The 14,713-nt window shown below is 37.2% G+C and overlaps 1 protein-coding gene across 1 annotated transcript in view; it reads left to right on the top strand.

Annotated features, from left to right (window-relative positions):
• PTPRU (protein tyrosine phosphatase receptor type U) overlaps positions 1-14,713 on the top strand; it is a 4,710,560-nt gene that overhangs the window by 4,425,103 nt on the left and 270,744 nt on the right. Inside the window, exon 30 of the mRNA XM_044089740.1 lies at positions 1,633-1,790. Within this exon, the coding sequence (XP_043945675.1) occupies positions 1,633-1,790 (158 nt within the window). The remainder of the gene's footprint in view (positions 1-1,632; positions 1,791-14,713) is intronic.

Here is a 14,713-nt window from a genome sequence, read left to right as displayed (position 1 = left end):
ACTCATATGTCTGTATTTTCCTTATCTTTCAGTTAATGCAGAGGATTAAGCTATGAGCTATTTATAAGCCCCTTCCTTTAGTGCAGAATTTAATTCAGTCAGTCTTCCATTTGCCTACTGTGTATCTCTGAGCAAGACATGTAAGAAACAATGCTCCATGCCAACTGGGGAAATTGATTTCTAGGATTTAATGTGTATTAATGACCTATGAAGACAGGGTTAAATGCACATTTGTATCATTGGGATAGATGACAATAGCACTAGTGCTTGTATTATGAACCACCAAATATTATTCAAGTTACATTAGCATAAGGGCTGAGTTTTTCCATAACATTTAAAGAAGGAGACTGATACAAAGTTAGATTTTCAGTGAGCTAATACTTTGCGTGCTTGTATAGTCAGATCTATAGCTCTTTCTTTGTTTTCTATAGATATTTTTCTTTCCCTAATGACTTAAATAAATCATAATGTGCCACCAGCAAGTAAAAAGTCTCTCTGGTTATTATTCATAGTTTCATTTGTTCTGTCATCCCCCTGTCTACTGCTGAGGGTTTATCTGTTAAGTAACACCTCATCTCACTCTAAAGCAGAGAAGGCCAACAGACTACATTTTTTACAATTAGATATTCATTTTGTAGTATATTTGATAGTCTGGCTCCACAATGCTTCACTGAATAACATTCAAGTAAGTCTTTTTATATTAGCTTGTTGACATGTTACTGTCATCTTAACTTGCGTGTCTATTCTGTTCCTCTGTACTAATAATAATGATGTATATATGGGTATGTCTGTTTACAGTTATTACTTGCTGTAAAAGGATCAGTACATAATCCAGCACCTTTTGGGTCAGTAACTATGGTCAGTTACTGCCTACATGATATGGGTTATCAAGTACATCCAAGGAAGTCCAGAATCCCCTTCAAGTGGGAGGTTGGCATAATTGATAAGGTGTGTACCTTACAAACACAAGGTGCAGGGTTTGATTCTCACATGGGATAATTGGTTGGGCTTATACAAATGGCCCACAAGGGTAGTTAGCCTAGTACTAACCTATGAATGTAGTTTTATCCTCAGACTGTCATCAATATGCTGCAGACATGCATCACATGGGTATACTCTTCCTTTTTCCCCATAACTCAAGCTTTATACTGAGGTCTTTCAAGCAGTTAGGCATCCTGTCCACAATCTTATCTATGTCTTTTTGTATACATAGTAAGAGAATTCTATGGTAGCTGGCTTGGCTTTGTAGATTGTATAAATGCTTTTTTTTTATATATCATTACATATTAGCCTGTTCCATTAAACAAATCTTTTCTCAGTGATAGCCATGACACGTTACAGTCAGTATATGTGATTCAGCTTCCTTGTACTCCATGTGCAACCTGAGTGACAACAAAGTAATTAAAATTTAATAGTCTTTATCTAGAAACAATCACACCAGCTTAAAATCTGAAACACAAATGTATTTTTATTTTAATGTAATAAGCTGTAAGCTATCCAACACAGAAAATAAATTACAAATTTTACTGTATTAAAAAAATGTATTTTGGGATACAGTTATCATCATGTCAGCAAATGACCATACTTAGGTTTCTAAACACCTTTTTCAGTGAATGCTTTGGTTTGTTCCAGCTGCAGGAAGGGCATTTGATGGTTCGTCATTTTCAATACCTGCGGTGGTCGGCATACAGAGATGTGCCAGATTCAAAGAGCTCATTCATAAACCTCTTAACTCAAGTAGACTCCTGGCAAGCTGAGAACGCAGAAGGAAGAACAGTTGTGCACTGTTTGTAAGTAAATTTTAGGACATCATTAGGCATAGTCTGCTCTATTTTGTTTGTTTCATAATTGCAGATTTGGTACAGATGATGTGTAACATTTTTTTGTGATTTCAGTGCTATGGAAATTAATCATCTTTCTGTAAGACACATCATCTGAGCTTGCCTGTATTCTGTATGCATAAAAGAAATATTGCTCAAAAGATTTACGTCTGGAGCATTTCTCCCCTGGTCTCGGCTGAAAATATGCTCCTGTCCTAGTCGGACATTCCTGGTCAACAAATGTTAAATAATAAATGAATAAAATAAAATAAAAATAGTCAGTTTTACAAAGGGTCTCTCTGTTACTTCTCTAGGATCAGAGTACAGGGGTCTTGTTAGAGTTATGCCAGTCACTTGAGAGGCTGATGACATAGAGGAATATAATAAGATCTCCAGTTAGGTTATTATGTGTTCAAAATGAAATCAAGAAATTCATCTCGAGGATAAAGCTCATGAGGTAAATTTCTTCAACTATATTTTAAGAACACTTAAATGCTTATGATTGTTTACACTATGTAAGTAACTTAAGTTGTCCCAGTGTATTTCCAGTAAACACACACACACACACACACACACACACACACACACACACACACACACACACACACACGCAAAAAACAGTGGGTCATGTCAGCATAACACCAAGCAGATTTTAAAGCCATTTGTTAATTTGAGTTGCTTTGCTATTTCAAGTCTGACTGCAAGTGTATTACAACTTTTATAGCTGAAGCCGATTATCTCTAGTTTTGTGTGATTGCTGTGGGTGTGATAGTGTAAGGGTCAATGCAAGGTTCATATATTAAAACCTCAATATAACAACCTTGTAATGCATGGAGTGTCATGATTATACTCAAAAATTGGTTAACTTACAACCTGGTTCAGCTCTGCTATAGTGTGAGACTCTACCTTTACAATGCTTCGAGAGTTACTTAACAATTGTTAAGCACTCCCTGTGCTCTGTTAAGTCTGGTCTGTGCTAAAAAGAGGTAGCTCTGAACAGTAAACAGCAGCAGCAAGTAGATACAGCTTTGTTTCAACTCTCGTTTCTAGCTGCTGTCTACTAAACTGCACAAGGCATTTTGAATTTAACAGCTTTATAAATAAGGGAATACATAAGGACACAACCACTCCCCCACTGCTTTGGCTTTCTGAGCCAGAACAGCACATCTCTTTCTCTCTCTCTCTCTTTTTTTTTTTTGGCACATCTTACTTTTTGACAAAGTTTTAGTATATGTAAAAGATAAATGTCCATGTACCGCAAAGAAATATAATCAGATCTGTGATTGTAACTACATATTATGTTATCAACGTGGATGCCAAGAATTTGAGCTTCTCTCTTGAGGTGAATTTTTTGGCATCCATATGAAGAACACATAATAAGTAAGGTACAATCGGTGTCCCAATCATAATCATCTATGCTATAACTGGGTTGTTATGTATGAACATTGTTACAATACAGAAGATCAGAATTCAGTCTAGTATAATGACCAAATGTTATGTGTGTGAGAAACAGTTGTCTGGATATTCAACTTGAGAATGAAGCAAGGCAAAGTATGAGAGATGAAACTTGATATCCGTAGCAAAACGACACGTAGTTAAGTTATGATCACAGATACTCAGTCATAATCATTTGGTAACCACAGTGCTTTTCACAGCCTTATTGTTGTAACACACTTAATGTCACAACATTATGAATACTGGTTTGTAGGTCCATAGGTATATATACTGTATATATATATATATATATATATATATATATATATATATATATATATACACACACATACATACACACACGCGCGTGCACACATAGGTTCTCTTTGGAATCTTGAAATACTGAAATGTCGAATTTCAGTATTTCGAGACCAAATTGTCGAATCTGCAGTTGCCTGAAATGGCAGAATATCAAATCTGGAAGTGTCGAACCAGCGGTACTGATGGCGCGTTAGGTAAGGGTTATATTTTTTAAGGGTTTTGGGGAGGGTTTCTGTGTATGTGAGTGTGTTGGGAAGTGTTAGGTGTGGGTTAGGGTAGGTAGGTAAGAGTGTGAGTGTGTCAGTGTTGAGAGTGGTGGTGTTTGTATGTATGTGATGTGTGTTTGTGCAAGGGGGGGTGTCGAATGTGTGCTGTGTGGTGTGTTTGTGCAAGGGGGGTGTAGAATGTGTGGTGGTGGGTTTTCTGTCTTTCGTTGTTTAGTGTGGCATCAGAGTTAGTATATATAAGTAGCGGGGTGTGTGGGGCGCAGCCCCCCACATGGGGGCTTGCCTTCCTGCTTATAGGAAGGGTAGGTGTGTGTGTTTGTTTTGTTGTGTTCATGTGTGTTGTTTTGCTTTGTTTTAGTGTTGGGAGGTAGGTGTATTTGTGTTTGCATGTGTGGTGTAATATTTTGTTGACGTTCATGGTTTTGGTTTTCGGTTTTGTGAGTTTTCGTCCTTATAGTCTCGATTTGCTGAAATTCGATATTTCAGTATTTTGAGATTATAAAGTGAATATATATATATATATATATATATATATATATATATATATATATATATATATATATACATACACACACACACACACACACACACACATATATATATATAGATATATATATATATATATATATATATATAGGTCATGGGTGAGGTTAACTGTCCCTCCATCAACTGGGCAACATATATGAGCACTAACACGCTTGCCCTAAGTTTCCTGGGATTTGTTAACAAAATTGCTCTGGAACAGATAGTCAACACCCCCACAAGGGGATCAGATATTCTTGACCTAGTGCTCACCAGCATGGGAGATTGCTGCATCACTCATTGTGTGGGACCCACCATGGTAAGGTCACAAATTTGTTTAATTTGAAGTAACAATCACAACTAACCCCCCCCCCCCCCACACACACACACACACAGCAAAAAGGTTAAAACATTTCTCCAAAACAAACTATAGCCTCCAACATAATGGCATAAATAGTTTCAACCTCCCACTTGCCACCGACAGCAGTGTCGCCTATACTGAGGAGTACACTAATGCCTTGTATAAACACGTATACAAGTGTATAGAGTCAGCCGTATCTGAACAGATTAAATCAGGATCCTCAAGAAAAAACAAACCACCTTGATAGACATCCAGCATAAATAGATTATACAACAAAAAAAAAAAAAGAAACTGCTGACCATGAACAAGAAGGAAAGGTTTCAAAAGAGGAAAGACACCCTACACAGGTTAAATAAGCAAATTAGACATCTTGTTAAGTCCTCCAAAGCTAACAATGAAACCAAATTAGCATCTCTGGCTAAGGATAATCACAAGTCATTCTATAACTACATCCAAAATCTTAAAGGGAAGGCTCAGATTTGCACTGAACTGGTAGTGGATGGTACCACACATATGGAGCCTGAGAAAATTGCCAACCTGGTAGCACATACATTCTGCAAAAACTTCACTCCACTGTCTCCACCAATCATACCCCAAAATATACCCATCACCAGTCCTCTACCTAGTATCTTCAATGAGCAGGTCATAACCACCCTCTCCAAGGCCAAAAACACAGCCTCTATGAGACTGGACAACCTCCTGGCTGCTTACTAAATGGTCTGAAAGAGGAGCTGGCAGAATCATTGGGTACTGTCTTCAACTACAGTCTAAGTATGGATTTGTCCACCCAAATGGAAAACTGCAACTGTGATCCCTTTGCACAAAGGGGGTCCCTCAACTGACCTCAGGAATTATAGTCACATAAACCTAACTAGCCATATTTGTAAGGCCATGGAAAAATTCATCATGAACCTAATCAACATGGATATAGGAAACCTTCAAACTCTTGACTTAACCCAATTTGGTTTTGTTAAATGCAAGATCATGCTTGTTAAAACTGGTGGACTTCTTTGCAAATGTTACCAAAGCCTTGGATGAAGGAAAACAGTACATACTGCCTATCTCAACTTAACCAAGGCCTTTGACACTATTCTCCACTCAGACATCATTGATAAACTCATGCAGCTGGGGATAAACCCATATGTCATTAGATGGGTAGCCAACTGGCTCACCAACATAATGCATGCAGTCAAAGTAGGGGATTTCACCCATCAGACCTGTTACTAGTGTTATTCCACAAGGGTCTGTGCAGGGTCCACTTCTGTTTGGAATCTATTTCTCACAAGTTCAGGTGAAAATAGATGTCCTGTGGCTTACTAAGTTTGCTGATGACTGCAAACTGGGTGCAATCATTGAAACCCAAAATGATGTCACAGTACTACAAAAAGGACGTACGCAGACAAATGATAGGTGCCAAAGCCCCAGACTTAACGCAAAAAAACATGTATTATCATCCCCATTGGTAAAAGTGAAGTCGCAGCAAATTACAGCATTAACAATACCCCCTAATTTCAAACTCAGTGGTGAGAGACTTGGGAACGCATGTTGATAGCAGCCTTAACGCGTCCACTGTAGTGAGGAAAGCCTTCTATGTTGCCTATCTCATAAATAAGGGAATAGCATCCAAAATGAAGGAGGTTATAACTCATATATATTCATCCTTCATCAGACCAATAATAGAGTACAATAGTCCCTTCTGTATGTACCTCACCAGACACCTGCAGCAGCTGGAGAGTCCTCAGAGGTTTCTCACTAAGGAAATTCAAGGCCTTCATCACATTGACCTACACTGACAGACTGAAGGTACTGTCACTATATTCTGTATCATATAGACTGCATAAAGGTGACTTGTGCCTGGCCTACAATGCAGTCTCGGACCCTGCCTTAATGAAAATGCTGCACATCCACAGATCTAATACAACAAGATTCATATGGTCTAGAGACCTTAACCTAGCCTGCAACATAAACAGGACTTGCTGGAGAGAGAGATATGTTTCCCAGAGGCTGCCAGTCCTATGGAACAAACTCCCAATTCAAGTTATACAAAGATCCTCAATAACCCTATTTAAGCATAACTTGGACAGTTGGATGGGAAACCATAAATTAACCCCAGGGGTTTCACCTATGTCCCTCTTGGATAGGGTCAGTCAGTGCTGATCATAATTTTGCCCATTAATATAGGCTATTTATCTCAGTCTGTGAGGGTAGGACATGGCTATGCTTGTAAAGGCCCTAGGGCCAATAGCCTAGTGACCTCCTATGAACATATGATCCTATGATAACAGGCTAATAACCACTAGGGCCTTTGTAAGCCTAGCTGGTCAACCCATTCCAATTCTATCCCTGTGTATCATGGGCTTTTATTAGGAGGGACTATATTAGTCAGAAAGTTTCTATAGGTTATGTGGGGGTATGTTAATTTGGGCATTACCATCTGCCTCTCTCTCTCTATCAGAAACATGTTAGGAAGTTTCTAGAGATCTTATGGTGGGTATGTTAGTTAGGCATTACCAGCTGCCTCTATCTGTCAGATATATGGGGTGATTGTTTGTTAATCTGCTATACCATGTTAAACACTTATTTAGTTCATTTACATCTACTGTAGCTGATTTTGCAAAATCCCACACACTTTCTTGACATTGTCATGAGAAAAACATCTGTTTTCTCTGTGCCTATTACTTCTTCTCTAGAGTGATATTCTAGTGTAAGGTAACTGGTTAGTTCTGCTGTTTAATAATGAACGTTTTCCATTTTAACTGTGTGCCCTAAAGTGTCTGTATTCTTCTCAGAATTAGGAGCTGGTAGTGAACTGCAGTCTTCAGACTTAATTTGAACACAGCATACTTCAATTTCATGGCTATATGACCCGGATTTGTTCATTCAAGCAGTCACATCTTCTCCACCATATACCACCTCTGAATGTACGACAAAAAATGTGTACCAGATGTTACTAAATATACAAATGCTATGACAAAAAAGGTTTCATTAACCACAATGTATTAATTCATGCCTGGCAGTTTGCAGAGAAAACTAAAGAGCTGTTAGCAAGCTGTTTGTTGTGGACCAGAAGTCCAGGAATTGATTCCAACCCTGAGCAAATCACTTAAAAGTGCATTGGTCATGTTTTTGAACAAGTGTACGTAACAGACCTTTGATGCAGGATATAACCTCCTTACCACATACAATGCAAATTATACAGTTTTTGATTGAAAAAGTGTGTTGTTATTGTATTCTATTTTATTGACAAGAATGAGCACTGAATATTTTCCTCACACCTGAAAAATTTCTGCCATGACATCTTGAAAGTTTGACCCCACAATGCCATGCTTCCTAAATCAATGTATACATCTTTGGGTAGCATCCTTCAATGTAATGACTGGAAGGAAATGATTAGGACGTCCTGTGCTCCTATGCTTCCCTCTCAAGTTACCTTTATTTATTTATTTATATATATATTTTTTAAGATGATTAATACTTAGCAACATGCCCCATCAAGGTTAAAACACAAAGGGTGGCTTAATACTATCCAGGAAGGGGAAAACAGACTATTTCCATATGATTTAGGAGTGCATAGTGATTGCATTGTTTAGAAGAAGTTCTATCGTGCGTTTGTAAGAACAGTCCTACTTTCTAGCTGCTTGGCTTATTTGATTCTTGTGTACAGATTTTTCAAGCTATGTTTTATAGAATGAGAGTTACGGTAGCTTCAACACTGACTGTGATTTCTAAGCATTAGAAATATATTCAGATAGACTGGAAGAATTTTATTTTTTTTTTATTGGAGTTGCACAGATATCTTCCTTGCTATAGGAAGTGAGAGCTGAAGTTAGAAAATTATAGTGTTTGGTCTAAGTTTATATTTTGCTGGTTTCGAGCAAATGCTGACTTGTAATTCCAGCTATTTTCTTTGTTCAGTAATTATATTTGTTTTTTTTTCTTTGTTTATTGCTCTGGTTTTCTCACTGATTTGACTTAAATAAAGTTGGTTATAGAAAAAATAATATATATATATATATATATATATATATATATATATATATATCTACATTTCCATATCAAATGCATCACAATTACTTTCGTACTTCTAAGAGAGGCATAGTCTCATCTAGTTCTTGCATATGGAACACCTCACATTGAAAATTAACATGTGCTGATATAATAGAAAAAAACACAAAGGAAATAAGATGCAGCTCCTCCACAAAAGTAAATTGTTTTGATAACCCATAAGATTTTGCATATATATATGTATAGGTTCATAGGTAGGTACTAGGCTATAGGCCCTAGGGCCTATATAAGCCTAGCCAAAAAATGTACCCTGTCTTTCGCCACAGTGCCCCTGTCGAGCAGAGCCACAGAAGTGATCCCTGGGGTGAATTTCCCATTTCCCATCCAATCATCAAGATTTTTCTTGAAGAGTGCTAATGAGGAGCTCTGTTTGACATAGATAGGTAGTCTGTTCCAAAGTATGGGAAGTCTCTGCGACAGGAATCTATCCCTCCAGCATGTTCTGTTTATTGTGGTGACAAGATTTAGGTCCCTAGAGCGTGTAGGATGGAGGGATTGGGATTTCTTGAAGTGGAGCATGTCCAACAGCTTTGGGTTTGACATAGCTTTGTATGTTAGGTAGAGATCGCCCCTGAGTAGGCGATATGCGATGGAGTAAAGCTGTAGTTTTTTGAGATGGTCTGCGTAGGGCATCTGTTTGAGGCCAGTAATCCGCTTTGTGAGGTGTTTCTGTGGTCTTTCCAGTTGTTGTAGATGTCTTGTGAGGTACATACCAAAAGGGGCGTTGTACTCTATAATGGGTCTAATGAGTGATGAGTAGAGGGAAACAATGACCTCTTTTTTTCTGGATGAGAATCCTTTTGTGATGAGATGAGCCATGTAGAAGGATTTCCTGACCACTGTGGCGATGTGATTATCAAAGGAGAGACTACTCCTGTGTCCCAAGGTCTCTTATCAAATTTATATATATATATATATATATATATATATATATATATATATGTCTGTATATATATATATATATATATATATATATATATATATATGTATATATATGTATATATATATATATATATATATATATATATATGCAAATCAGCACCAAATGCCTACCTTGACATCATTTTGTGGGTATGGTATAGAAAAAACTTAGTAAACAGTGATACAGCACACTATACTTCGTTTTTTTGCAAGATCATGGGTGAGTTTATCATGATGAGTACAAGAAGAAATTAAATTAATTGTAAAACCAGGCTGAATCTGAAAAAAGTCCAGTATACATCTCAGGGCTGTACCCCAGTTAAAAAATACAAATAAAATAAATTAAGAAATGCCATATCTTATTGAATACTTCATTTGCATTTAACTTACTATATTTATTCAGAAGCTCTATCATATTCAAATTATCATTACATGATCAATGGAGTTTTGCTTCAGGCTTCCATTGTTTGAACACTTTAGACATGAGAATGACCTTCAGTTAATATCTTTCATTAAAATGAGGTAAAATATGCTCAAAACTCTAGTTTTACAAATTAAAAAATGCCAATATCTTATAAAATCACTTCATTTGTATATAATCAATTAAAATACATTTAATAATATATTCACTCATAAGCTGTTTCATATTAAATCTACCATAATAAGTTTTGTTACAGACTACCAGTGTTTGAACCCTCTAGACATAAGGATGGCCTTCAATTAATACTTTTCATTAAAACAAGGTAAAATATGTTCAAAATTTTCATTTTATCACTTGTATTCCAAGAGTTTACTCTATTTCTTTTAAGCCATTCTAAAACATGGAATTTATATATGTAGTATACCATAACAGTCAATATGTTTATACAGCACATTATGTAAGTATTTCTTTTGTGGATACCTAGTACGTCCTCAAATATGGTCTTGAAAATGTTTTCATATGTGCAAAGCTAAAACATACATTATATGTAGTTTTACATATTACCCAACAGTATTGCATTTCATACATTCTTTAAAGTAAAACATTACTATAAAAACAGGAAGAAACTCCCATTTTATTATATCAAGTTCAGTTTTGACAGCAAAATGCACAGCAAGACTGCCCCTACTGCAGTTTACTTCTCCTAATTTTCAGGAGCTGTTCCTTTAAATTTTGGTTACACCTAAAATTAAAAGCATGGCATGTTTTGCTGTCTGGGGTCTGTCCTTACAATTGAAATGAGCAGTGGAGATTTTAAAATGTTGAACTGTTTAGAGTAGGCTTTTAGTAATTAGCATGAGATAACATTTTAACCTCCTGCCCTCAGTATAATTGTTTATTTGTGCTACTTAATGGAAATAGCAATACTAAGTTTTCATATGCATATAAAACTACTGTCTTACTTGTTATACTTGGCTGAAATATGCAGCATGTCCTTTTGTAAGTTTTTCAAAAGGAAGAACGATGAAAAGATATGCAAGTTTAGAAGAGGAATAGTAAAATGTATACTTATGCAACACTTTTCAACAAGTGTGTGTCAAAGCACTTTACATGCAATCCTATACTGATAGTCTAGCAAGTGAATGTATGGAATGAGTCTGTAAACAGAGAATCACCTGCATGTGGTTATAAGCTATGTTTACCCATTTCATGAGAAACCAGTGCCTCAAAGTTTGTCACCAAGTATAAATCTTAAGAATACAGTCTAGCTGAGGGATTACTCCAACCCTGATACTTAGCACAGCACTAGCTGGGTGCAATGAATTATGTCTCAGTTGAGCACATCATCTGATAGATGGTACATTCCAAATGATCAGTAACCCCCCCCCCCCCTTACTCTTTTTTGGAGCCATTGACTGATTCAAATGTTTGCTCTAACCATATACAGAATTTAAATAATGTGCTGCTAAATGTGGTTATAATTTAATTTGTTGAAGTAGATAGCTTTCATGTGATATTTCATTGAACACTTGCTCCTGAAAGTAGTCTTCTGTTTCACAGATACTGTGGTAGAATATACTGTTGGAACTGTTGTTATAGGATCAGAAACTTAATTCCCTCATGCATGAAAGGCCAACCAGTACTCTTTTCCAATACCACCTATTATGACCTAATAAGGTACCCCATTCTCCTGCAAAGAAGTATATCCAACATCATGCCTGTCAAACTCTGTTCACTGCAAATCAGACAAGTAGCCAATAAACTCATAGTAGAGGTTTCAGAAAGTTGATTTTTTTATTCATTTGTAGCTTGAAAGGTCTTCACATACAGGACCTCATAAACTGACTAGTAAGGAAGCCTTGTATCAGCTTTCAGATATTTAAAGATGCATGAATGAGGGACAAAACCATGGCATTATGCTTTAATTAGAGCAGTTAAGAGTTGTGGCCAACGTTTGCAGCAATCTCCATGTAAATGAGCTGTTTCACACAAAATGTACTTTGCCACAGCATTTGTTTCATTGTTACCATCCGAATATAGTCTTTATTACTTGCACATCTTTTACTAGCTCTGGCAACAGTAACAGTAACTCAGAATCTAAAAGCTTGGTTGAAAATATCCCTTAAAAGAAGAGCACGTGAAGCGCAGGTTGAAAGAGTCCTATCAGAGCAAGTGAGGCCCAGAAGAGCTAATTCTGAGTGCAGCATTTTGAAGACAAAAGCAAAGTGATCAGACTTACACATATCTTAAGAAGGAATACAGAGCACTTCATAAGACTTAGTCCTATTAAAGAAAACAATACTGAATCTATGTTGTAAAACAACAATCAACTTGACAAGCTCTTCACCGTAAGAAAAAATGTATTTAAAATACCTAAATAACATCCAAGGACAACTATTCATACTATTTCCTTAAGAATTCTTTTCCCAGTTAGGGGTCGCCACAGTGGATCACATGTCTGCTCATGATTGGCAGTGGAGTTTTACAGTGTCGAGTTGCCAGCCCGGCACCCAACCTTCCACAGAAGGCACACACATGCACACTCTCACACCTAGGGCCAATTTAGAGTGTCCAATCCACCTACAGCATGTCTTTGGGATGTGGGAGGAAACTGGATCACCTGGAGGAAACCCACGTGCCCACAGGGAGGACATGCAGACTCCGCACAGAAGGCACCCCAGCCAAGGATCGAACCAGGAAACCTCTTGCTGTGAGGTGACAACGCTAACTGCTGCACCACCGTGGCCGCCCTTATTTCCTTAAGAATTCTAGGGCCACTAAATACCCCAAATACAGGGCAAAACAACACACAACCCTACCTTAAGCTGACACTTTCGATCCTATTCGCAATACTGACCTAAATCTAATCAGTAAATTCTCCATCATCCCTCAATCTAAATGATTAATGTTGTATACTTTTGCAAATATGATGAGAAGAAGTTGACTAACTGCATTTTTATCAATTTTCTTCTACCATGCCAATAAACCATTCCATTGAGAGCATTTTAACCTGTTTATTCCTCTCCATCTGCCTGTGGTGTGTGGAACAGAGCTCATTTGTGAAGGGAGCTGTCACCAAGGCAGCCAAAGGGGTTATCTATACATGTCTTAACTGAATCATCCACATGGCATGTGTTAGGGGTGGCCACAGTGCTATCTCTGAGCAATGTGCACTTCCACTAATTCTCATCCTGGCTACAGCATGTGCTGTTTGGTGGTTATGCCTGTGACATAGGACAGTGTTGTAATAATTCCTGCAGTGGCAACCATTCTGTACAGTGGGTCAGGATAACTCTGACCCAGGCTGCCTCCCTCTCTCCTAGTATAGGCAGTCCAGTGTCTACTCTTCCTCCACTCTTCCTGGCTGAGTCAGTCAAAGGGTCATTGACCGATCTCACTTAATCTTCTTCCTCTGTCCATAGAGTATGCACTATCAACTGGCATTCCATTCAGTGTGGAATATCAGCAGATGTGAGTTTTTTAACAACAATGGTGTTGAAGAACTCATCTCTCAAAAATTATTTGCATTCAAATGACCATATCCTCTTAAGTACTGAAAGGATATTATAAAATACTAATACTATAGTGATCCTACTTCTTATCTATGTGAAAAATAAAATCCATATCAGAGCCCCATGACAAGCACTTTAAGCTGGATGTTTTACTGTTTAAGTCTCTTTAATTGAGACAAGTTGCTGAGCGCGGCATCCAATCAAAAGTCCTTCCTTTAATGTGGCACAAATACTCAAGTACTTTTGTAGAGGGCTGCACCAACATGCAGCCACTTTCCTAAATATACCAATATTGGACAATTGGACATATACCAAATTGTAGCAAAGGGCAGCTTTCAATGAAATGTCCTGTTCATCAGACTGACACTCAGTGATTTAGTGTGCCATCATTTACACATGTCTAAAATGTGCCACTGACTAGCATATTCCTGTTTTGGCCTCTATGACAGTTGCCAGTTGAATTATAATGAATAAACATATATGACCATGTGTCTGAGAGGCTCACTAATGGAATCTCAAGACTCAATCTTCCTCTTTCTGTGGTCTCTGAGTGTCATGGTTTAGGAAAAAACAATAACTATTTGTGTAATCATGCTATGGTAGCTGTCTCAGTGTATTGTGTGTTAGGTTTGTGAAGATCCTTCTCCCACAGTTTGATGATGTTGAAGCTTCATCACATCAGTCTTATCCTTAAAGGAAAATAAGTGAGCAGAATAGACACAGGCTCAGTTGGCAGAAAATTGTTAATGGTGGAGAGAGGGTTAACATAAAATGGCTTCTTCTGTACAGTTTTGTAGCAAAGTATTTAAATATTCCTGGAAAATATCCCTTAAAAGAAGAGAAAGAAAAGCACAAGTTTCAAAAGCCCTATCAGTGAATGTGTGAATGTTATCTGAATATTTATTTCACCTAAAGTTTTAAAACCTAAATCAGAACATCATAAATTATTATTTGAAGACCATTATGGTAGATGGTAGTTAAGCAGTCTTTCCTGTGTAGTGTTGAGGTATGAAACCATTAAAATTTAAGAAGTAATGTGTTTGCAAATGTTTTTCAGATGATTGAATTAACTGTGGTTATGTGACAGTTATGTTGTTTTATCATGTAAT

The sequence above is a fragment of the Protopterus annectens genome, chromosome 1.part1, assembly GCF_019279795.1.
Source record: "Protopterus annectens isolate FY-2018-M chromosome 1.part1, PAN1.0, whole genome shotgun sequence".
Lineage (NCBI taxonomy): Eukaryota > Metazoa > Chordata > Ceratodontiformes > Protopteridae > Protopterus > Protopterus annectens.
This window is presented reverse-complemented; position numbering and strand designations above follow the sequence as displayed.